At 50.5% G+C, this 25,517-nt stretch overlaps 1 protein-coding gene across 1 annotated transcript; it reads left to right on the forward strand.

Moving 5' to 3' along the window:
- Positions 1-567: 567 nt before the first annotated feature.
- Positions 568-25,517, forward strand: NYX (nyctalopin). The gene is made up of 4 exons (XM_047764995.1): positions 568-1,009; positions 6,593-6,799; positions 7,402-7,479; positions 24,056-25,517. The coding sequence occupies exons 3-4, from the start codon at positions 7,443-7,445 to the stop codon at positions 25,465-25,467; spliced, it is 1,449 nt and encodes a 482-aa protein (XP_047620951.1). The 5' UTR covers positions 568-1,009; positions 6,593-6,799; positions 7,402-7,442; the 3' UTR covers positions 25,468-25,517.

Below are 25,517 nucleotides of genomic sequence, written 5' to 3' on the forward strand. Positions count from 1 at the left end.
CTAGCTGTGATTCTTTTGTTAGGAAAAACTTTCTCTCAACTGGTATATTTAATTACCTTGAAATACAGCCCATAAAGGAAAGACAAGGTAAATTCCTTTTAGTTATCACCTTTCAAAATAGTGCCCTAGTAACCTCCACCGTCTACTGATGAGAGTTTTTCACAAATCACTATAAACTCATAGATTTAACAAATACATTTATTTCATTTGATGCGTTTCAACTCATTACATTCACTATTCTTATTGATGCTTGTCCCAGCTTTGGCCAGTGGAACCACTCGACTTTCTTTCTACTCAAATATCTTTGATGTCCTCTCTTCTGTCATAATAAGATGTTCCAGGATCATGTTGTACTTTGCCTGCCTCAGACCTGGAAGCAGCCTTTTCTTCAAGGAGCTCTGGTTTCTTTTTCCGAGAGATGAGAAGAGACCTAGTTTTGATGCAATGTAAAGAGCCATGATTTCAAAAGAGGCTCTGAGGAGGTGTATCTTTGGGCAGCGTTTGTTGAGTGACACAGCAGGAAGGGACCCTAAGCCAGCTCTTCACTTACAGATGAACAAACAGGGTGTCAGCGACCATCAGAGCTACATGGCCGGGTCAGGAGGGCAAGGCTCTGGCAGACCCTCCCCGCGGTGTGACCTTTGGCAGGTCAAGCCCTCGCCCTGGCATCCCTTCCAGCCGGATATTCTGCGGCTCCAGGTGCGTGACTAACGTTTCCGGCACAGACGCACCCTGGTACTTTCCCGGCCCCGCCCCGCCCCGCGGAGCTGGAGAGAGTGGCGTTCGGGGACGGGGGGAGGGGGAATGGGCGGGGCCCCCGGCCTGGGAGCCGCCCCGCCCGGGCTCCAGAGCCTCAGCGCCCCCTGGCGACTGCGCTGGGCAGGGCGGGGCTGCTCGGGGGCGGGGCTCAGCGCCCGGCGGCTCCGCCTCTTCGCCCCCAAAGGGTGGGGCCGGGAACGGCGGACGTCTGCAGGAGCTGCAGAGGTTTCGCAAGGACGTGACCCTAAGGGTAAAAAACCATTGTGTCACGCGTGGTTGCTAACCGGGGTTAGCGAGCTGAACTAGTTCTCTGACGCCTGGGGAGGGAGGGGTCCAGGGAGGGCTGGGCCGAAACATCCAGATTGCCCCTCCATTAGCGCGGTGGCGCACCCTGCTCCCTCGCCCGTCCCCCCCGGGGGGGGGGGGACGGAAGAGGGCGCGAGCCCGCACCTCCTCTGTGCCCCAGCCTGTAGTTGGGGCGACACTATTCCTCCGGAGGTCAGCGGAATGAAGGCAGAGTTTTTCCGCCCCTTTCCTCTTCCCAGTTCCAGAACCGGGCCCCATGGAGCTGGGTTTCGATTGGAAGGTGGAAATGAAAGGATGGGAGAAGCAGGGTGGTTCTCTCATAGAGAACAAAGGAGTTGGGTGCTTTAGCCACAGACTGGGTTCAGCCAAGGTAGTTTAGGGGTGCCTGGCAGTATGGGGGTGGCTCTCTCCCAGTGGGGGTGGCCACGGAGATGGGGATCGATCGATCGTGTCCCTGTCTTACTAGGGCCCCAGAATAACCCAGGAACTGGGATGCTGGAGGACTGGGTCCTAGCTCTACTTCCATTTAACTGTCACCCTGGGGAGCAGGCCACTTAACCTTTGTGGGCCTCACTTTCCCAACTTGAAGAATGCTGGTCTGGACTAGATTCTGGAATAGTTTCACGTACTGTAAGGCATGGGGAGTGAGGGTGTCTGTCCTAAAACTGTGGAGTCAGAGAAAAAGGCTGGGCCAGGGGCCAAGGCTATCACACCCCAGTCCTCTTTCTGTAGCTCCCCATCCCCCATTCGCACTTGGGCTTCGTTAGCAAACACTTGTGCACCGCTGTTGCGTGCCAAACATAGGCTCACCCCTGATGTTTGTAAAACCTGGGGCAAGTGTACACACCAAGGACCACATACCATGTGTCTAAGTATTTAAAAGTTATAAATCAAGCTAACAAACTCTTAAATAAAATGCATTCTATCCTCCTACCTTGACAGATACACCTACATAAAAATAACAATCTGGAAGATCAGGTTCAAGTTTGGAATTCTTGTATTCCTCCACATTCTAAGCTAGAACGTGGTGGCACAGAGAGTAACTCCAGCTCAAGGGCTGTGGCGTGGCTTCCTGCTCTTCCTAACCTGTGTCCACCCCACACCCGGAGGACCCTTTCCCACTGCCCTTTAAGAGGCCACTTGTGGACAGTGGTGGCACAGTCTACTGCCCCCCACCCTCCACCCCCAGGAGGACAGACTAAGAAAAGCAGGTTCAGAATCTGTTGGGCAGGGAGTTCTGAGGTCCCAGGTATCCGAAACCCGGTGGGCATATCCTTGGCACCTTGATTCCCCAGCGTCCATCTTGCCCAGTCTGAGGGTGGTACCTGCCAGGCGTTATGGGGATGCAGCCCTGGAGCATCTGAACTCTACGAAGGGCAAGGCCAATGCCTACAGGCAAGGTGGGAGGGTGCCAAGAAGGGGCTAGGAGGTAGCCCTTGTGCCAAGCCTGCCGGGAAGGTTGGGGTCTCAGCAGGTGGAGAAGTGGGGAAAGAAAAGAGCGAAGGTCTGAGGACCAGCCATCCAGGGTCGGAATGTCTGTGAACTGTGACCACCCTGTAAAAAGGCTGGAGGTGAATCTTCGTCCTCCGAAATAACAGGCTGTACCTCCAATAGCGTTGCGCCATGTAGGGTGGGGCTGCCAACTGTGGAGCCCCTGAGGGGCAGCCTCGCCCATCGAAGAGCAGGATGAGGACCTTACAGTCCATCCCAGGGCAGCTCTGCATCGGGCATATATCCCGATGCCCTTCCCCACACCATGCCACCTTGGTAATTGGCATTTTTTTCTTTCTTTCTTTTCTTTTTTTTTTGTCTTTTTAGGGCTGCACCCTGACCATATGGAAGTTCCCAGGCTAGGAGTCGAATCAGAGCTGCACTGCTGGCCCACACCACAGCATCCGAGCCGTGTCTGCGACCCATACACCACAGCTCATGGCAACGCTGGATCCTTAACCCACTGAGCGAGGCCAGGGATCCAACCTGCGTCCTCATGGATGCTAGCTAGTCAGGTTCGTTTCTGCTGAGTTATGACAGGAACTCCAACTAGCATTTCTTTACCAATTCCAAGCTGAGGGAGCTGAACTACTATACTCCCAGCTCTCATAAGACATTCTGCCTGGAAAGAAACTCTCTTTAGGAATTTTGCCTGCGAGCTAGTGACTGCTGGAGGAGGAATGGGCCCCTCCTCTCCTGTGGGAGCAGCCTGTGGGTGTTGGTAGATAAATGCCCCAGCTCCCTGCCCTGCAGCAGAGAGAATTCTGAGAGAGGTGCTCCACACTGTCTGGCGAGTGAGTTTGCCACGGGATTAGGGGATTGGGCTCTGCCTGTCGACAGCGCCAACTAGTTTGATAACACTGTTGATTTCTACCTTCCCCGCTCTCCTGCTGGCGCTCCCACGATTGCTCGACATGCCAGTGCTTCCATGTGTGTCCTTGTCCCTGGATCTGCCTCTGGGGAAATCTGCACTAAGCATAAGGACATTTCCTGTCGCAGTTGGGCCTGGGGCGCCTCATCTGTAAATAAAAGCGTGGAACGAAGTGCCCCCTGACTTCCTTCCGGGCCCTGCTGGGAGTTTGCCTGCTCCGCCTGCCTGCTGTCTAATAGCACAAGGCACCTTGCTTTGTTTCACTCGGGGCCAGGCTGAACACACCCATGCACGCTGGCCCTGAGGAATGGTCTTGTCTCCACGTGGGGTGTGTGTGTGTGTACACGTGTGCCAGTAGGAGTTGGGGACAGAGAAATGGAAAGAAAATCTGGTTTCGTATTCAAGCCCCTCTGAGGGCGCCTATTGGAGGCCGCTAAAGTGTGAACCCCTGAACCCGAGGAAGAATTTTGTCTTTTCCTTTCATTAGAGGCCCCTTGCTGAGTTGCAGCTGGCGGCCTCCAAACTGATGCAGCAGGAATTACAAAGAAACACTAGGGCTTGCCGACTCCCTCTCCCCACCCCCACTGCTGCTGGAAACATTTCTAGAAGGCCACCTGCAAAGGCAAAGCATTGCATCCTGGGCCACCTCTCATGTAGCATACCCCTCCTCCCTCTTCCTGTCCCTCTGATCAGCCACCAACTGCATCATGACAGAGAGCCAGCTAACTGGGATAACAGGATCCGGTCTGAAATTTCTCCCTGAGGGGTATGCTAGTCAATGGCACTTCCGGTGACAACCCCTCACCCTTTGCTTTTTTCCCCTTGGGAACGAAGTTGTTTGTTTTATAGCTGTATATGCGGCATATGGAGGTTCACAGGCTAGGGGGCGAATCAGAGCTTCAGCTGCTGGCCTACACCACAGCCACAGCCACGCCGGATCCTTAACCCATCAAGTGAGGCCAGGTATCAAACCTACATCCTCATGGATACTATATCAGGTTCTTCTTTTTTTTTTTTGTCTTTTTGCCTTTTCTAGGGCTGCTCCTGTGGAATATGGAGGTTCCCAGGCTAGGGGTTGAATCGGAGCTGCAGCCACTGGCCTACGCCAGAGACACAGCAACTCGGGATCTGAGCTGTGTCTGCAACCTGAGCTGTGTCTGCAACCTACACCACAGCTCAGGGCAACACTGGATCCTTAACCCACTGAGCAAGGCCAGGGATCGAACCCACAACCTCATGGTTCCTAGTTGGATTCGTTAAGCACTGAGCCACAACGGGAACTCCCTATGTCAGGTTCTTAACCCGCTAAGCCACAACGGGAACTCCTGGGAACGAAGTTTTGAAGACGAAGCTTTCCGGTCCCCGTTGCGGTCAGTGGTACTAGCTGGCCTGGTGGACCCTCCCTCTCTCTCCTGAGAGGCTTCTGATTGCTCCCTGCTTCCCACTCTGGAGAAATGTCTGATATCACAGGCAGAGGTGGCCTTCTTCAGGGAGCTCCTTGGCCTGGAGCCACAGGCCCACCAGCCTGGAGAAGACTGAAAGCAAGGTGGACCCAGTCAGCGTGGTCCGGGGTTGTAGGTGCAGACAGGCTGCTCTCACGGTCACAGGTTTCAGCCTCTGGCCTGCTGCTGGGGGAGCAGAGGCTTCATGGGGCCAAGGTTCAGAGGGAAGGCTTCAAGGACACCCCTCTGGCCCCGCCCCCCACTAATTGGTCACAAGGGGAGTGCTGCCCACCACTCACCTCTCTGCAGGGTGAGCCCACCCCTGGCAACAGGGACTTCATTTGGGGGGCTTACTCCACCCACTTCCCCACCCCATCCCTAGAATGATTTCCTTCCCAGCAGAGCTTATGACAAGTTCAGCCATATTTTGTCTTTTGAGGCCCACATGGAAGAAAGCAAAAATTCCTCAGGGCACAGCAGCCTGAGATGCTTAACCTCACACCCTGCAACTTGGTTGTGGGATGGGACTCCTGGCCCATCAGCACCAGCACACCAAGGCCAGGACAGCCAGGGCATGGCAGGTTGCCATGGATACCTGGGAGCCTGCTCCAAGCAGAGCTGAGGTCCAGACTCTACAGCCAGGCCTGGTGGATCTGCGGGGCCAGCAGCAGAAGAATGTGGGGGCACCCGCACTGCTGCCACCACCTTGAGCAGACCCCCTCCGCCACCTCCCTAAAACAGGGTTTTCTATTTTAGGGACCATAGGAATCTTGTTATAGTGCAGGGGCTGACTCCAGAGGCCTGGGATGGGGATGGGGTGCTGAGATTCCTCATTCTTTTTTCTTTTTAGGGCCGCACCGTGGCATGTGGAAGTTCCCAGGCTAGGAGTCAAATCGGAGCTGCAGCTGCCCGCCTACGTCGCAGCCACAGCAATAACAGATCCAAGCCGCATCCGAGACCTATGCTGTAGCTTGCAGCAACGCCGGATCCTTAACCCACTGGGCAAGGCCAGGAATTGAACCCACATACTCAAGGATACTTGTTCGGTTCTTAACCCGCTGAATAGGAGCTCAGATTCCCCGTTTTTGTTTTTTTTTTTTTAGGGCCTCACCCATGACATATGGAGGTCCCAAGGCTAGGAGTCTACTCAGAGGTACAGCCGCCAGCCTGCGCCACAGCCACAGCAACACCAGATCCAAGCCACATCTGCAACCTACACCACAGCTCACAGCAACGCCGGATCCTTGACCCACTGAGCCAGGCCAGGGATGGAACCCGAATCCTCATGGATACTAGTCAGATTCGTTTCTACTGAGCCACAACGGGAACTCCCCCAGTCTGTTTTTGGATCATCTACCGTCAACCATTCCACAGAGAAAGAAAATCAGCAGCCTGCATTTCAGGAAAATACCGTTATTTTAAGCTGTTTTGTCCCTTCCCCACCTCTCCTAGTTATATGACGTGTCCTTAGTGAAAATGCTGATAATGCTTTTTGGGTGGCGGGAAGCCAATTTCTAGCTGCAAATTACTTGGGGCTGGGGCTGGGGTCAGGGCAGGAGGCGGGGTCTGTGGAGGGTTTAAGGAGAGAAAGGGGCCAGGCAGATGGAGAAGCCAAGGCCTGGGGATAAAGCTGATTGGTGTGTCAGCAAAATCTGTCACTGGCTTTTGGTGATTCAAAAGGCAGACACATTTTTTCATCTCTGTTAATCCTCCTCTGATACAGGATTTTCCTGCCATTAAATCTGGAGAAAGAAAAATAAGCACTCAAACCTGCACAAGCAACTATTTCTCCCCGCCCCTCCCCCCTGACTTCTGGGTCAGACCATTTTTAGCGTCTGTGGCTGCTTGACTTGGGAGATGGATGATGGGCTGGGAGAGCTGAAGGGCGCCTCGGAGGAGGAGGAGTGGGATAAGACAGACCCCCAGGATGGTAAGTGTCATCTGGAAACTATTCACTAATGTTTCTCTGCAGTGGTTTCCTCTTTGTCCGTTTCCTTGCTGGGTTGTCAGTGAGTCCATGTGAGTTGCTGGTTTAGAATGATGAAGGGTTTCCAAACGGATCCAAGCTGTCAGTGTGGGGGGAGCATCTGATTGGCTGCTGTTCCTGGCTTCTCTTAAACCAGCACCAGGATGGTGGGGAGAAATGTGTGTGGAGAAGAAGCGGGGAAAGGCAAGGCATTCAAGAAGAAGTGGAGGAGCTCCCGTAGCAGCTCAGCGGTTAACAAACCTGACTAGCATCCATGAGGACGCAGGTTCAATCCCTGGCCTTACTCAGTGGGTTAAGGATCTGGTGTTGCCGTGAGCTGTGGTGTAGGTCACAGATGCGGCTCGGATCCTGTGTTGCTGTGGCTGTGGTGTAGGCTGGCAGCTGTAGCTCCGATTCGACCCCTAGCCTGGGAAACTCCATATGCCAAAAAGGCAAAAAAAAAAAAAAAAAAAAAAGAAGAAGTAGAGGTGTAGAAAGGGGCCCAGTGACTTGGTTCTCGCGGGATCCCTCCTGGGTACCCGGTAACCTGTGCTCTCTCCCCACAGGTAGGGATCCCACAGCTGGGTGGTTCTAAGCCACCAGGTGCATGAAAGGCTACGGGATGCTGGTCCTGCTGCTGCATGGTGAGTTCTGAGGCCCCTCCTTCTGTCCCATAGAAGGCAGCTGCCAGTGGGTGCAGGAGTTGGAAGATGTGTGGAAACCCCAGGGCTTCTACCCAACAAGCATGGGTTTCAGGTGGCTTCCATGAAAGCTGTATCTGGACAACAATTCTTCTGATTAGGTTTCAGTTAAGGTGTGATCATGGGGAGGGGACAGAGAATGAAAGAAAACAGCAGGCAGTGGGGGTTGCTTTGGGTTGTTTGTTTAAAAGACCCCTAGCCTGGGAACTTTCATGTGCCACGGATGCAGCTCTAAAAAGCAAAAAAACAAAAAACAAAACCAAAAAAGGCCTGAAGTTCCCCTTGTGGCTCAGCAGGTTAAGAACCCAACATAGTTCCATGCGGATGCGGGTTCGATTCTTGACCACGCTCAGTGGGTTAAGGATCTGGCATTGTGGCAAGTTATGGAGTAGGTCACAGATGTGGCTCGGTTCTGTCATGGCTGTGGCTGGCAGCTACAGCTCCGATTCGCCCCCTGGCCTGTGAACTTACATATGCCCCAGGTGCAGCTGTAAACAAGCAAAAGCAAAAACAAAAACTCCTGAGCCAAATATATGAAATAACCTCTTGGTGCTTCTCTTATTCTCATTTTGGATATGAATTCATTGGTATAATCACCAAAAACTACAGTAGTTTTGTAATCACATTATTTTAAGCTCATTTAGTTTAAAAGAAAATCCCTTAGGAGTTCCCGTCGTGGCGCAGTGGTTAACGAATCCGACTAGGAACCATGAGGTTGCGGGTTCAGTCCCTGCCCTTGCTCAGTGGGTTAATGATCCGGCGTTGCCGTGAGCTGTGGTGTAGGTTGCAGATGCGGCTCGGATCCTGCGTTGCTGTGGCTCTGGCGTAGGGCAGTGGCTACAGCTCCGATTCGACCCCTAGCCTGGGAACCTCCATATGCCGCGAGAGCGGCCCAAAGAAAGAGCAAAAAGACCAAAAAAAAAAAAAAAATCCCTTAAAGAAATCATATTAAAGGAAGACGATGACATGAAAAATATCATGGTGGAATTGTGTGATTACAGATATTTAGAAAATTTTCCCAAGTGTTTTTGGTCCTAATGCTATATGGGTTTTCATGTAGCAAGAAGACCCATCCCCAGTTCTTTCCCACACTGCTCCAGCTCCAGCTGTTCCAACCTAACCGAGACAGCCCATGGAAAAGGCCCCCCATTAAGTTCTGCAGTAAGTGATTTACACAAAGAACCGGTTTTCTGACCCTCAGGTGAATGTCATTTTTGAGATGCTAACTATCCCGGTAATAGACCCCTCTCTGCAGTGCTGGCAGAGAAAATGTCACCCGATAGTTCTACAAAATGGCAGTAATAGAATTTTCTTACTCTTTTCTTACAAAAGTAGAACTTGGAGTTTCCGTTGGGGCGCAGCGGAAACAATCCGACTAGGAACCATGAGGTTGCAGGTTCGATTCCTGGCCTCGCTCAGTGGGTTGAGGATCCAGCGTTGCCATGGGCTGTGGTGTAGGTTGCAGCTGCGGCTTGGATCCCACGTTGCTGTGGCTGTGGGGTAGGCTGGCAGCTACAGCTCCAATTGGACCCCTAGCCTGGGAACCTCCCTATGCTGTAGGTGTGGCCCGAAAAAGACAAAAAAAAAAAAAAAAGTAGAACTTGCTCTGCTCAGTGAATTAACAGGTACACACAGTATCTTCAGTACATTCAGGGGATATCATGAGAGCTATAACTGCATAGGCTTTGTCCCTGAGAAACTTACATTCTTTAATGGCAGACTCCATAAGTAAATGACACACACACACACACACACACACACACAAATTAGAACGAGGTGCAGGGAACAGTGTGATAAATAGGACATGACTTCCTAGCTGGAGGAGCCTCTAAAGGACAGAGGTTGACATTTATATGATTACAAACAACCAGTTCCTTGCCATTTCTCCTACCTAGAAAGGATATGAAGTTTGATTGACTCATGGGGACAGAATGTTTGCTCCTGAGAGCCAGTTTTATTTTAAACATGTACCCAGAGCACTCCCGTTCCTCACGGAAAGCAGACAGTATTCATAGCCCGCGTGCTGCCAAACAGGAACTGTCCCTGCTGCAAAAAACCCGAAATATGGGCAGACTTCTTGTGACAAGTTGGAGAGCTGAGCAGTGTGACATCATTTGCTAACAATAGATGCACTTAAAATTAATGACCCTCTCCACATCCCCAGTGCTTTCATTTAAAATGCACGCGGCAGCACAGACCATATTACTCTGTCGACACGTCACAAGGATTACGGACGACATGTTCCAGAGAAGCAGGCAGGGGTAGGACTCTACCTCCCCGGCTGGAGAAAAATGACCAAATCGGCTGGACAAAACAAGGTCTTGGTGGAATCAGAAGTGGCTCGCTCATGGCAGGGTAAATCTGGGGCAAAACTGAAACAAAGTCTCCCAATTGGAGGATCTCCTGGATGTGCCTTCCCCCCTCCCCCTCATGGCAGCTCCTTCAGGGTCTCCGGCTGCCCACGGCACGAGAGCCTCCTTTTTTATCTTGCTTTCCAGGGCTCTCCACGATCAGCTTGCTATAAACCAGGAGTCTTTAAAGAGGGCCTGGGTTTGTGTTTTATTCACCTCACTGTGTCTAGGGTCTTTTTTTTTTTGTCTTTTTGTCTTTTTGTCTTTTCTAGGGCCACTCCTGTGGCATATGGAGGTTCCTGGGCTAGGGGTCGAATCAGAGCTACAGCTGCCGGCCTACACCACAGCCACAGCCACGCAGGATCCAAGCCGTGTCTGCGACCTATGCCACAGCTCACTGCAATGCTGGATCCTTAACCCACGGAGCAAGGCCAGGGATCAAACCCGCAACCTCATGGTTCCTAGTCGGATTTGTTAGCCACTGAGCCACAACTGGAACTCCTAGGGTCTTATAGTAAGTGCTTAATAAGGGATGGCTTGTTGAATGGGCAAAACTGCCCAGATTGGAACCATTACAATATCTGATAAAGGTCTTGCATAATATATATTAAACTCAGCAAATCCAATAAGAAGCAACCCAATTTTTATAAATTGGCAAGCATTCTTTTTTTTTTTTTTGGTCTTTTTGCTCTTTCTTTGGGCCGCTCTCGCGGCATATGGAGGTTCCCAGGCTAGGGGTCGAATCGGAGCTGTAGCCACCGGCCTACACCAGAGCCACAGCAACGCAGGATCCGAGCCGCATCTGCAACCTACACCACAGCTCACGGCAACGCCGGATCGTTAACCCACTGAGCAAGGGCAGGGACTGAACCCGCAACCTCATGGTTCCTAGTCGGATTCGTTAACCACTGCACCACGACGGGAACTCCCTTTTTTTTTTTTTTAATGGTTGCATCCGCAGCATGTGGAAATTCCTGGGCCAGGGATTGAATCCAAACCATAGCTGCAACCTGTGCCACGGCCGTGGCAAACTAGATCCTTTAACCCACTGTGCTGGGCTGGGGATTGAACCTTCGTCCCCGCAGCAACCCGAGCTGCTGCAAGTGGATTCTTAACCTACTGCACCACAGTGGGAACTCCACTGGCAAACATTTTTTTTTGGGGGGGCACACCCGCAGCATATGGAGGTTCCCAGGCTAGGGGTTGAATCGGAGCTGCAGCTGCCAGCCTACACCACAGCCACAGCAGCACCAGATCCGAGCCGCATCTTCAACCTACACCACAGCTCATGGCAATGCCAGATCCCTGACCCCCTGAGCAAGGCCCAGAGATCGAACCTGCATCCTCATGGATACTAGTCTGGTTTGTTACCACGGCTCCACAGCAGGAACTCTGGTAGCTCGTTCCTTTTGATTGCCAAGTAGTGTTCCCTCGTCCGGGTGTCCTGGTCTGTTTATCCATTCCCCTATTGTTGAGCATTTAAATTGTTTCTAGTTCAGGGCAATTATACTTAGGGCTTTGTGGGGCCTAGTGTTCTCCTCAGCTGGGGCAGCTCTCCATCCTGAGTTCCACCAGGCCTGGGAGGCCATCAGCAGACCCCGCCTCTGAAGATGAACTGATTCCTCCATCCCGCACGATGCACACTGGCCAGCACAGCTGCAGTGTGAATCCCTGATCCTGTCTTTCCTGTCGCAGAAGGTACCATCGTGATGTGAGAAGCAAGTTCTAGGGTGACTGTGTGGTCAGAGGCCACTGCCCCCCCCCCAACATGGCATGTCTGCCTCCCCCAGCCCAGTTGGTTCTGCAAATCCAGTCCTGGGGCTTGGTCTGAGGAGCAATTGCGATCGCATTTACCAGGAATGGGAAAGGAATGACTTCTAGGGCCAAGGTGGCTGCTGAGATTTTGCTGAATCCAGAAAATGGACCATATTTTCCCTTGCTATTTTGGTTTCCTGAGGCCCAAGTCTTTTGCAGACGATGAGAATGAAGAAACACTTCAAACTCCATCTGTGGTTGGAAACTCCATGAGTAATTGTTGCCCTAGCAAACCTCCAGGGGCAAAAAATCACATATTCTGAAAGCTGCAGACCTATGAAGGAGAAATCCCTGAGCTGGTCTGCATTAAGACATCATTCTGCGGGCATCTGAGCCTGGTCATCGTTGCCCCCCTGCAGTTTGGGGGGTTGCCCGGTACCCTGGGTCAGAACACAGAGGCAGGGCTCCATTTCTGGTATTTCCCCCAATTCAGGGACATCTTGTAACTTTTGCCCCCCTTTTTCACATAAAATTAACTATTAATCAACGTAAAGCGGACAGTTTGGGGAGTTCTTGCTGTGGCACAATGGGATTGGCAGTGTCTCTGCAGTGCCAGGACGCAGGTTCCATCCCTGGCCTCCCACAGTGGGTTAAAGGATCTGGTGTTGCCCTAGCTGTGGCACGGGTGGCAACTGTGGCTCGGATCTGATCCCTGGCCCGGGAACTCCATATGCTGTGGGGTGGTCAAAAAATCAAAAGATTAAAGCCTACATTTCGATGGCATTTAGTCCATTCGCAGTGTTGTGCAACCATCCCCTCTAGTTCTAAGACATTTCCGTCACCTTAAAAGGAAACCCTGTGCCCATCAAGCAGTCACTCCCCACTCTCCTTCCCCCAGCCCCTGGCAACCCCTAATCCACTTTCTGTCTCTATGGATTTGCCTCTTCTGGGCGGTTCATATAAATGGAAGCACACGGGGCCTTGTGTGACTGCTTTCACGTAGCATAATGTGTGGGGTTTTTTTTTTTAATATATTTTTTTTGCGTTTTTATTTTTTTAATTGTATTTTTATTTTATTTTTATTTATTTATTTATTTATTTTTTGGCTTTCTGTCTTTTTTCTAGGGCCACACCGGTGGCATGTGGAGGTTCCCAGGCTAGGGGTCGAATCGGAGCTGTAGCCGCCAGCCTACACCACAGCCACAGCAACACCGGATCCTTAACCCACTGAGCAAGGCCAGGAATTGAATCTGCGTCCTCATGGTTCCTAGTCGGATACGTTAACCACTGAGCCACGATGGGAACTTCTTTTTTGCGTTTTTAGAGCCGCACCTGCGGCATATAGAGGTTCCCAGGCTAGAGGTCGAATTAGAGCTGTAGCCACTGACCACAGCCATAGCAACGCTAGATCCGAGCCACTTCTGTGCCCTACACAACTCATGGCAACACCGGATCCTTAACCCACTGAGTGAGGCTTCATGGATACTAGTCAGATTCATTTCTGCTGAGGCACGATGGGAACTCCTCACCTAGCGCGATATTTTCGAGGTTCAGCCACGTTGAAACATGTGTAGGTACTTCATTCCTTTTTATGGCAAATTAATATTCCACCGTGTGGCATTTTGTTTATCCATGTGTCTGTTGATGAACACTTGTGGCTTCCATTTTTGGGTTATTTTGAAAGGTGCTATATGGACATTCATGCACAAGTATTTGTTAGAACACCTACTTTCACCTAGGAATGGGACTGCTAGGGCATATGGTAACTCTGTGCTACACCTTGTAACTTTTTTTTTTTTGTCTTTCTGCAATTTCTTGGGCTGCTCCGGCGGCATATGGAGGTTCCCAGGCTAGGGGTTGAATCGGAGCTGTAGCCGCTGGCCTATACCACAGCCACAGCAACGCGGGATCCGAGCCATGTCTGCAACCTACACTACAGCTCACGGCAACGCCAGATCCTTAACCCACTGAGCGAGGCCAGGGATCGAACCCACAACCTCATGGTTCCTAGTCGGATTTGTTTCCGCTGAGCCACAACGAGAACTCCCTTGTTTTTGGCTTCTACGCGGGACTTATAATGTAGGAGATTCCCTAAACGTATGCACAGTGCTTCAAAGGTGCTGGGTAGCCAGAAAAGGTTATCAAATGCCCACTACAATCAGAGATGGTTTGTTCGCAAGTAACAGAAATCCACTGTTCCACACAGATGGTTTGAGTGGGTTTCTGAAATGGAAACATGGAAATGTCACAGAAATAGCTGTAGCTGGGCTTTATGGGAGCTAAAGGGCTGGCCAGGAGCTTCCCCCTCTCCCTGATCTCCTTTTCTGGGATTCTCATGGCTGATCTAGGCCTCTCTCTGCACACCAGTTTCCTCACCTTGCCCTTGGCTCCTGCTGCCCAGGACTGACCTGCACGTGGCTCTGGAACAAACACCAGTCCCGGTGCTACACAGGTTGGTCACATGATCTCACCTTCTGGTTCCATGTTCACAGGGAAGGAATGAATCTGATAGGCTCTGCTAAGCTCATATGTTCACCTGTGGTCCAGACAACTGTGGCTGGGAGGAGGCTGCAGAGACACATGGGGCTCTGAGTGGGGTATTTTATTTCTTAGAAGTGGTACTTGGGGGAGTTCCCGTCGTGGCGCAGTGGTTAATGAATCCGACCAGGAACCATGAGGTTGCAGGTTCGATCCCTGGCCTTGCTCAGTGGGTTAAGGATCCAGCCTTGCCGAGAGCTGTGGTGTAGGTTGCAGACGCGACTCGGATCCTGTGTTGCTGTAGCTGTGGCGTAGGCTGGCAGCTGCAGCTCCTATTTGACCCCTAGCCTGGGAACCTCCATATACCACAGGTGTGGCCCTAGAAAGACAAAAAAAGAAAGAAAGAAAAATAATATATGCAGCAAGATTTACCCTGAGCAAATACTTATTAAAAGTTGGTTGTTCTAAGAAGAAAAGAAACCAGAGTTCCTGTCATGGTGCAGCGGAAACGAATTCGATTAGGAACCATAAGGTTGTGGGTTCAATCCCTGGCTTTGCTCAGTGGATTAAGGATCCAGCATTGCTGTGAGCTGTGGTGTAGGTCGCAGATGCGGCTTGGATCCTTCCCTGCTGTGGTTGTGGTGTAGGCCAGCAGCTGCAGCTCGGATTCAACCTCTAGTCTGGGGAACCTCTATATGCCATGAGTGTGTCCCTAAAAAAACAAACAAACAAACAAAAGAAACCCATAAACTATGATTAATTTGAATAGCATTAGACATGTTTGTATCACCTTGACAACGTGCAGTACCACACTTTCCAATCTCTTGTCCTGTGCATATTTGCTGCACAAGATTGCTGATCAAACAATCAAGGAGCTCCCATTGTGACTCAGCATGTTAAGGACCTGACATTGTCTCTCTGAGGACACAGGTTTGAGCCCTGGCCTCAATCAGTGGGTTAAGGATCCAGTGTTGCTGTGGCTGTGGTGTAGGCCTGCAGCTGCACCTCTGATTTGACCCCTGGCCCGGGAACTTCCATATGTCATAGGTGCAGCCGTAAAAAGAAAAAAAAATCAATAATAAGAATAGAAAAAAGAGTTTTATTTGAGCCAAACAGAGGAGTAGCCCGGAAGCCTACTTCCCAGGTTATTCTGAGAAACTACTTCAGAGAAGCAGGGTTTTGAGCACAGTTTTATATCTTGTCAGAACAAAGAACATTAAAGTCAAGGTTACATTTTTTCAAGGTCTCAAAAGAACAACAAAACAGACAGACCCGCAGGTACACAGAAAGACAGTATGGCGTTAGCGCCTGGGAATGAGTCTTTTTTTCTTTTGGCCAAGCCCACAGCATGCAGAAGTTCCCAGGCTGGGGATTGAACCTGCGCCACAGGACTGACAACACCGGATCTTTAACCCAGTGAGCCACACAGAACTCCTGGGAAGGGCGTCTTTAGGGCTGCACCCGCGGCATATGGAGGTTCCCAGGCTAGGGGTTGAATCGGAGCTGTAGCAGCTGGCCTACACCACAGCCACAGCAACGCCAGAACCAAGCCTCATCTGCAACCTACACCACAGCTCATGGCTACGCCAGATCCTTAACCTACTGAGCGAGGCCAGGGATCAAACCCGCATCCTCATGGATTCTAGTTGGGCTCGTTAACTGCTGAGCCATGAAGGGAACTCCTAATCTTTATTTTTAACATAGACATTCTTTACTTCTCAGTAAGTGTGCCCTTTTCTTAAATAGCTAAAGCAGATAAATAATCTATATTTCATGGGCCACAAAGAGGCTCTTTTAATTAGCATCATATTCAGGTTAACTCATGTATAAGCCAGAATGACTTACCTGTATCTCCCTATGTGGAAGTTTCTTTTGTCATTGGCTTTGAGGGTTGAATACATCTGCAGGCCTTGCTCTGCTGAGCTCCCAGAGCCACTTCCAGCAGCTCTGTCCTAGGACTGCATATACATGTAATTGTATAGTATGTAGTCTTGTGTCAAGTCTCTTTTGCGCAACATAATGTTTTTGTTGTGTCCGTAGTTTCTTCCTTTTTATTGCTGAGTGGTATTCCACTGTGTGATAGGTTGTAATTTATTGCTCTACTGTTGGGTAATTTCCTGTTTGGATCTATTATGAATGTCACTATGAACATTCTTCTACAGTCTTTATGTGGACTTTTTTTTTTTTTATTTCTCTTGGGTAAATACCTAGGAATTGCTGAGTCATAGTCCTATGTTTAGTTTTAATACTTGCTGCCAAAGTTTTCCAAAGTTATTCAACTATTTTCTATTATCATCGACGATGATGAGAATCCAGCGGTTCTACATTCTCACCAACATTTTGGGGCCAGCCATTCTGATGTGCGCGTGTGTAGGGAAACCTCACTGTAGTTTTTTTTTTTTTTTTCCCTGCTTTTTAGGGCAGCACCTGCAGCACATGGAAGTTCCCAGGCTAGGGGTTGAATCGGAGCTATAGCTGCCGGTCTATACCACAGCCACACGGGATCTGAGCCACACCTGTAACCTACACACAGCTCATGGCAATGCTGGATCCCCGGCCCACTGATTGAGGCCAGGGATTGAACCTGCATTCTCATGGATACTAGTTTGATTCGTTTTCACTGTGCCACAGTGGGAACTCTGTAGTTTTGTTTTATTTTTTTGGCTGCACCTGCGGCATGTGGAAGTTCCCAGGCCAGGGACTGAACGCACGCCACAGCAGTGACAACACTGAATCCTTAACCTACTGAGACACTAGGGAACTCCCTCATTGTAGTTTTAATTTGCACTTCCCTAATAGTTAATGATGTAGAGGTTCTTTTCCTATGCTTAAAGTCTACTTAATACATTCTTTTGTGAAGCATTCAAATCATCTGTCTTTTCATTATTCTTCACTCATAGAAGTAGTCTTCAAAATATTCTATATCCAAGTCTTTCTCTCTCTCTTTCACACACACACACACACACACACACACACAAATGGTAATCTTTTAAAAAAAACAGCTTTAGGAGTTCCCATTGTGGTGCAGTAGAAACGAATCCGACTAGCAACCATGAGGTTTTGGGTTTGATCCCTGGCCTCGCTCAGTGGGTTAAGGATCTGGCGTTACCATGAACTGTGGTGTAAGTCACAGATGTGGCTTGGATCTGGTGTTGCTGTGGCTGTGGCATAGGCTGGCAGCTGTAGCTCTGATTCGACCCCTAGCCTGGGAACCTCCATATGCCGCGAGTATGGCCCTAAAAAAAAGCAAAAAGCAAAAACAAAACAAAACAAAAAAAACACCCAAAAAACAAAAACAGCTTTATTGGAGTTCCTATTGTGGCTCAGTGGGTTAAGAACCTGACTAATGTCCCTGAGGGTGCAGGTTTGATCCCTGGCCTCACTCAGTGGGTTAAAGCATCCAGCATTGCCATCAGCTGCAGAGTAGGTCACAGATTGCTATGGCTGTGGTGTAGGCCAGCAAATGCAGCTGCAATTTGACCCTGAACCCGGGAATTTCCACATACCACAGGTGCAGCCCTAGAAAGAAAAAAAAGCAAAAAAACCACCTTTATTGAGGTGTAATTGACATATTGACATATAACAAATTAAACATTTAAAGTGTACCCTTGTGAAACCATCAGCACAGCTGAGCTAATGAACATATTCCATGTCCATCACCCCCAAAACTCATGCCCCTTTATAATTCTTCCCTTCTGCCCCTCTTTGCCTTCCTACGCATCCCCAGCTAACCACAGATCTGTTACTGAAGACCAATCCGTAGTTTCTAGAATTTTTTTGTGAAGGAATCAAATAGCATGTACTCTTTTCTTTTTTTTTGGTCTGGATTTTTTCTTTTATTTATTTTTGTTTTTTGCTTTTTAGGGCCGCACCCACAGCATATGGAGGTTCCCAGGCTAGGGGGCTAAATGGAGCTACAGCTGCTGGTCTACACCACAGCCACAGCAACACCAGATCTGTGCCGCGTCTGTGACCTACACCACAGCTCACGGCAATGCTGGATCCTCAACCCACTAAGCGAGGCCAGGGGTGGAACCTGCAACCTCATGGTTCATAGTCAGATTCACTAATCAATGAGCCACGAAGGGAACTCCACATATCTAGTATTATTTGACGTAGAGTAGATATTGTAGATAATAGTTGTAGAAACTCCAGATTCTCTTATCTCCCTTTGAAGAGTGATGAATTTCCTTCTGGCATTCGGTTAAACTACTGGCAGATCACCTTGACATATGGGAGGCTTGATTTCAGCCTTCCTTTGGGAAAAGGCCTAATTCGGTTTTGCCCTTGGCTCTGGGGAATGGTCTTTACTCCTAAGGTGTGGCCCTCTGGTCTTTCAATGGAAAGCTCTAGGTATTTTATAAGCTCTTCTAACTTAGTGGACCCTAGACTCCTAATCTGTTTCCCATTAGTGGGAAATTGCCGAAATCTCTGTTTACTTCTTGGCCTTCCATTCTCGGCTCCTTGGAGTCACCCCCCACACATGCACTTTAGGACTAAACAAAGATCTAAGGCGAGCCTATGTGCCAATTTTGCGGCTCCTCTTTTGTGGCTCCTTCTTTTTCATGGTTTCCCTTCTCAACTTCCAGCCACCGTATACTCTGACCTCTCACTTCTCAGCCCAGTAACAGTCTTGCTTTCTGCTTGAGGCTCTACTCCCAGAGTGCAGTGTAGACTTGAAAATGCCCTGAGAGAGGAGTTCCCATCGTGGCTCAGTGGTTAACGAACCCAACTAGTATCCATGAGGACACAGGTTGGATCCCTGGCCTTGCTCCGTGGGTCGGGGATCTGACATTGCCGTGAGCTGTGGTGTGGGTCACAGACTCGGCTTGGATCCCGCGTTGCTGTGTCTCAGGCGTAGGCCGGTGGCTACAGCTCCGATGAGACCCCTAGCCTGGGAACCTCCATATGCCGCAGGTGAGGCCCTGGAAAAGGCAAAAAGACAAAAAACAAAACAAAACAAAAAGGGGTTGTATCTACTCGGGTAGCCTGTTTTGGTTTCTCTCCAGTGCCTTCATAGGATTTTGTTTTAAAAATTCAAGTACAATTGATTTACAATGTCATATTCAAATGATTTTTTAAAAATATTTTTCCAGAGTTTACACTAGCAATCAGCAGGAATATTAGTCTGATACAAGCTAGTCTGTATTATTACAAACAGAGCTCACCTAAATATGTTATTATTTTCAGAAATTTTGTTTTGGTGCCCTGTCTTTCTGGATCACTAGGCATATACTTAGTCTTCATGTTGAGTAAACCAACACTGGAGTTTAGTTGTCTGTTCTGAGATTTTGTTGATTTAACTTAAATTTGACTAAATAATCCAGTAAATTAGTTGTTCCTAATGGCTATTAAAGTTTCAGAGGCTGAAATTAGGTCTCTAATAGTGACAACATATTGAGTGTTTAAAGTTAAAAAAAAAGGAAGTTCCCATTATGGCTCAGCAGGAATGAGCCTGACTAGTAGCTATGAGGATGCAGGTTCAATCCCTGGCCTCGCTCAGTGAGTTAAGGATCTGCCGTGAATTGTGGTGTAGGTCGTAGACACGGCAAGGATCTTGCGTGCCTGTGGCTGTGGCTGGCGGCTGCAGCTCCGATTTGACCCCTAGCCTGGGAACTTCCACATGCTGCCAGTGCAGCCCTAAAAAGCAAAAACAAAACAAAACAAAACAAAGCAAAAAAAACCCCCACACAAAACAAAGTTAAAAAACAATTTTTTCTTCTTTTTTAGGGCTGCGCTCGCAGCATATGAAGGTTCCCAGGCTAGGGGTCAAATCGGAGCTGCCGGCCTACACCACAGCCACAGCAACGTCAGATTTGAGCGGTGTCTGTGACCTACACCACAGCTCACGGCAACACCGGATCCTTAACCCACTGATCAAGGCCAGGGATCGAACCTGCGTCCTCAGGGATACTAGTCAGATTTGTTAACCACTGAGACATGACAGGAACTCCCAATGATTTAATCTATTTTGTAAAATAGGTAATACATTCACATAGCTCAAAATTTACAAGGTAAAAAGGATATACAAGAAAAAGCTTCAACCTCACCTTTCTGGCATGTCTTTGTTTTTTTTTTTTTTTTTTTTTTAAACTGGCTGTCAAAGAGCCAAAAATTTGGTATCTTGAATTTTACAAGCAAATTGTATCCTGTTTGTCATAATTCCATGCATTCCCTGACAAAGTTTTAAAAATAAATGACATTCCTCCAGAAGGGATTGTTACAGAGGAAGACATCCATTCCATTTAATTCTGCAAACATTCACAGAGCCATCCAGTGTGCCTGGAACAATATTAGCTATTGTGGAGTAGAAACATGAGTCATATAGTTGAGGGTGTACTTCTCTTAATTAGAAAGAGGAAGAGAATAGAATGAAGGACTATCTGTAAGGAAATCGGATGCCTCTGCTTGACCCAGTTGGAAGAGTCGATAGAAAAAGGTTCTGCTGGAATTCCCGTCATGGCTCAGTGGTTAACAAATCCGAGTAGGGACCAAGAGGTTGCGGGTTCGATCCCTGGCCTCGCTCAGTGGGTTAAGGATCTGGTGTCACCGTGAGCTGTGGTGTAGGTCGTAGACACGGCTCAGATCTGGCGTTGCTGTAGCTGTAGCTGTGGCTGTGGCTGTGGCTATAGCTCCGATTCGACCCCTAGCCTGGGAACCTCCATATGCCTCGGGAGTGGCCCTAGAAAAGGCAAAAAGACAAAAAAAATTAAAAAGAAAAAAGAAAAAGAAAAAGGTTCTGCCTCTGTCCTGCTAATGACTGGAGTTAGGGTTATATTCTTGGCCCCGTCTCTCTAGCAGGGTGTCTCTCCTGCCCAGCAGCTGCCCTTTTTACAGCCAAGCTTAGCCCAGGGCCCAAGAATCTTGCTCGGTATCTGGACACTGAAGCTTGGTGTCTAGTTCACAGTTCTTGGGGAGAGGGAAAAGCCAAGTCTCTGAAGCACAAGAATGTCGAGGTAGCTACAGTTTAGAACTGAAGGGTTGCTCAAAGGACCGAGTATTCTCTAGCCGAAGCTGAAAGGGCTGCATCCCCTTCCTAGCAGCTAAAAAAAACCCCAATGAGTGTCCATAACAGATATACTGAAAAGACACTGGAAGCTAAGCAAACCTACAGAGTCAGCAGCAAACATATCTACATACTCCTTGTGTGGCCACACCTTCAGGTTCTCACCAGGGCTTGGCTAGGCAAAGCAGGGTAATGTGTACACAGTGTGAGCGACTGCATGGTAATCCAGGGTGGTTGCTAGGAATTTGGGAGTGCTGCTGAGGACAGGTCAAATGATGAATAGCAGTGGTCAGGTTTTACATCTGGGTATCTTTGCTCTTCTGCAGGAATTTCAGATGGAGCACACTCCACCTGCCAGCTGCTCCTGGCCAGAAACTAAAACTCATGTATCTTCCATGCTGCCTTTTCCACTGGACCTCAAGATAGGGCTTAGGATTCTATCACATGAAAGCAGGCCAGGCCATTCTGCTCTCCTGCAGGTGGCAAGCCACCCAGAGGGCTCAGGAGGTCTTTATCTGATTTTCCATATAAGTGATCAGAACAGGAGTTCTCCTGTGGCACAGCAGATTAAGGATCCAGCATTGTCACTGCAGCGGCCTGGGTCACTGCTGTAGCACGGGTTCAATCCCTGGCCTGGGATCTTCCACATGCCACAGGTGCAGCCAAAAAAAGAAAAAATGCTCAGAACAAAATTAATTTATAAGCACCAGTCCTTCCTACGATGATATAAAAAAAAAAGTCTCTAGAGAGCAGGAGCTGATGAATGGAAATTAACCACACAGTGTCCACAATTATTCTTTTGAGATGCGTAAGAAGGTCATTGATATTTAGTATGTTGTCCTTATGGCTTAATTATACTGACTGTTAAAGAAAAAAAAAAGATTGGCTTTACTTCCATTCCCAACCTGTTCCCTAATGCTCCTTTCTTCATGAAGCTTAATTTACCCAGTGGGGGTTTTTAGGAATTGAATTTTTATGATGTGAGGAACTAGAGTAGCACCAAGAGAAATATAATGCAAACCACATACTTATATTCTCTAAGCAGCCCAATAAAAAAGTTAAAAAGAAACAATTTAGGAGTTCCTGTCATGGTGCAGTGGTTAACGAATCTGACTAGGAACCATGAGGTTGCAGGTTTGATCCCTGGCCTTGCTCAGTGGGTTGAGGAACCGGCGTTGCTGTGAGCTGTGGTGTAGGTCACAGACGTGGCTCGGATCCCAAGTTGCTGTGGCTCTGGTGTAGGCTGGCGGCTATAGCTCCGATTAGACCCCTAGCCTGGGAACCTCCATATGCCGTGGGAGCGGCTCTAGAAAAGGCCAAAAAAAAAAAAAAAAAAAAAGAAACAATTGACAGTGATTTTAATATTTTTAATATTTAAAAATTTTTTTCATCTTTTTTAGGGCCGCATCCACGGCATGTGGAGCTTCCCACGCTAGGGGTCAAATCGGAGCTGTAGCTGCTGGCCTACACCAGAGCCACAGCAACATGGGATCCGAGCCGCATCTGCAACCTACACCACGGCTCGTGGCAATGCCAGATCCTTCACCCACTGAGCGAGGCCAGGGATTGAACCTGCATCCTCATGGATGCTAGTCAGATTCGTTTCCACTGAGCCACGATGGGAACTCTGACTTTAATATTTTAGCTAACCCAATATATCTAAAATATCATTTCTTTTTTTTCCTTTTTTTTTTGCTTTTCTTAGGGCTGCACTTGCAGCATATAGAGGTTTCCAGGCTAGGGGTCGAACCAGAGCTACAGCTGCCGGCCTACACCACAGCCACAGCAACATTAGATCTGAGCTGTGTCTGTGACCTACACCACAGCTCACAGCAATGCAGGATCCTTAACCCACAGAGTGAGGCAGGGATGGAACCTGAAACCTCGTGGTTCCTAGTCGAATTCGTTTCCACTGAGCCACGATGGGAACTCCTAAAACATCATTTCAATATGTAATCAATATAAAAATTATTGATGTGGAGTTCCCTGGTGGCCTAGTGGTTAAAAACTCAGTATTGCCATGGCTGTGGCTCAGGTTACTGCTGTGGCTCAGGTTGGATATCTGGCCCCAGAACTTCTGCATGGGGTAGGTGTGGTCAAAAAACAAATTATTGATTAGATATTTTACCTTGGGGGGTACTAAGTCTTTGGGATCTGGTGTGTATTTTACACTTAGAGCATATCTCAGTTCAGGCTAGCCACATTTCAAATGCTCAACAGCCACATGCAGCGAGAGACTAAGGTAGTGGGCAGCGCAGGACTAGAGCATAGGCCACAGTGCTGCCCTCTAGGTCCCCCTAGGCATGCAGACAACAAGTCCTCTGAGCCGTATTCTAGGAGAGCACAAGCCATGATGCAGGCAGGAGGAGGGTTAGGATGGAGGTCAGGTGCCAGGATTCCAGCTGAGTTTTGCTGATGAAGAAGAGAAATGGAGGAGTTCTCATCGTGGCTCAGGAGTTAGCGAAGCCGACTAGCATCCATGAGGACTGGGGTTCAATCCTTGGCCTCACTCAGCAGGTTAAGGATCCGGTGTTGCCCTGAGCTTCGGTGTAGGTCGCAGACGCGGCTTGGATCCCGCGTTGCTGTGGCTGTGGTGTACGCCAGTGGCTTCAGCTCCGATTTGACCCCTAGCCTGGGAACCTCCATATGGTGCGGGTGGCCCTAAAAAGACAAAAGACACACACACACACACAAAAGAGAACTGGAAAGCAAAGGGGAGGGCTTTCTCCGTGAGGAAACCCGAGTAACCTCTTCGAGGTAGAAAGAGGCCCTTTGGAGGATACGGCTCCTCGGGATGTTTGAGAGGCCGGTGCATCTTGCCCCGCGGACAGGTACGATTGGACCTAGGGCGACCCTCTGGCTGACAGCTGCTCCTTTTTTGTCTTTTCTCCTCCCTCCCCCGACACCCCCTCCCTTTTGCCCGCACCAGCAGTGATCCTTGGCCTGCGCAGCGCTCAGGCCGCCGAGGACGCCTGCGCGAGCGCCTGCCCGGCCGCCTGCGTCTGCAGCAGCGTGGAGCGCGGCTGCTCAGTGCGCTGCGACCGCGCGGGCCTCCTGCGCGTGCCGGCAGAGTTCCCGTGCGAGGCGGCCTCCATCGACCTGGACCGCAACGGCTTGCGCTTCCTGGGCGAGCGGGCCTTCGGCACTCTGCCGTCCCTGCGCCGCCTGTCGCTGCGCCACAACAACCTGTCCTTCATCACGCCCGGCGCCTTCAAGGGCCTGCCGCGCTTGGCCGAGCTGCGCCTGGCGCACAACGGCGACCTGCGCTACCTGCACGCACGCACCTTCGCCGCGCTCGGCCGCCTGCGCCGCCTCGACCTGGCCGCCTGCCGCCTCTTCAGCGTGCCCGAGCGCCTCCTGGCCGAGCTGCCCGCCCTGCGCGAGCTCGCCGCCTTCGACAACCTGTTCCGCCGCGTGCCCGGCGCGCTGCGCGGCCTGGCCAACCTGACGCACGCGCACCTGGAGCGCAGCCGCATCGAGGCCGTGGCCTCCAGCTCGCTGCTAGGCCTGCGCCGCCTGCGCTCGCTCAGCCTGCAGGCCAACCGCGTCCGCACCGTGCACGGCGGCGCCTTCCGCGACTGCGGTTCCCTGGAGCACCTGCTGCTCAACGACAACCTGCTGGCCGCGCTGCCGGCCGACGCCTTCCACGGCCTGCGCCGCCTGCGCACGCTCAACCTGGGCGGCAACGCGCTGGGCCGCGTGGCGCGCGCCTGGTTCGCCGAGCTGGCCGAGCTCGAGCTGCTCTATCTGGACCGCAACAGCATCGCCTTCGTGGAGGAGGGCGCCTTCCAGAACCTCTCCGGCCTCCTGGCCCTGCATCTCAACGGCAACCACCTCACCATGCTCGCCTGGGCCGCCTTCCAGCCCGGCTTCTTCCTGGGCCACCTCTTTCTCTTCCGCAACCCTTGGCGCTGCGACTGCCGCCTGGAGTGGCTGCGGGACTGGATGGAGAGCTTCGGGCGCGCAGCTGACGTGCCCTGCGCCTCCCCGGGCTCCGTGGCTGGCCTGGACCTCCGCCAGGTGGCCTTCGGGCACTCCTCCGACGGCCTCTGCGTGGACCCCGAGGAGCTGAACCTCACGACGCCCATTCCGGGCCCGTCGCCAGAGCCAGCGGCCACCACTGTGAGCAGGTTCAGCAGCCTCCTCTCCAAGCTGCTGGCCCCGAGGGCTCCGGTGGGGGAGGCGGCCAACACCACCGAGGGGCCGGTCAATGCCTCGCTCTCCGACGGCCTTCCCTCCCGGGGGGTGGGAGGCTCCGGCCACAGGACCCCGTTTCTCTTGGGCTCTGGTCTCCTGCTCAGCGTGGCCCAGCACGTGGTGTTTGTCCTCAGGATGGACTGACCTGCCACCTGGGGTGGCCCAGACTGCCTTGGCCGGCTCGGGTGGGTTGG

Source organism: Phacochoerus africanus, chromosome X (assembly GCF_016906955.1).
Source record: "Phacochoerus africanus isolate WHEZ1 chromosome X, ROS_Pafr_v1, whole genome shotgun sequence".
In the NCBI taxonomy this organism is placed as follows: Eukaryota; Metazoa; Chordata; class Mammalia; order Artiodactyla; family Suidae; genus Phacochoerus; species Phacochoerus africanus.

Coding starts and splice junctions, on each gene's coding strand:
- NYX (XM_047764995.1), top strand. CDS start 7,443: ATGAAAGGCTACGGGATGCTGGTCCTGCTGCTGCATG. Junction 7,480..24,055: donor GCTGGTCCTGCTGCTGCATG/GTGAGTTCTGAG, acceptor TGCCCGCACCAG/CAGTGATCCTTGGCCTGCGC.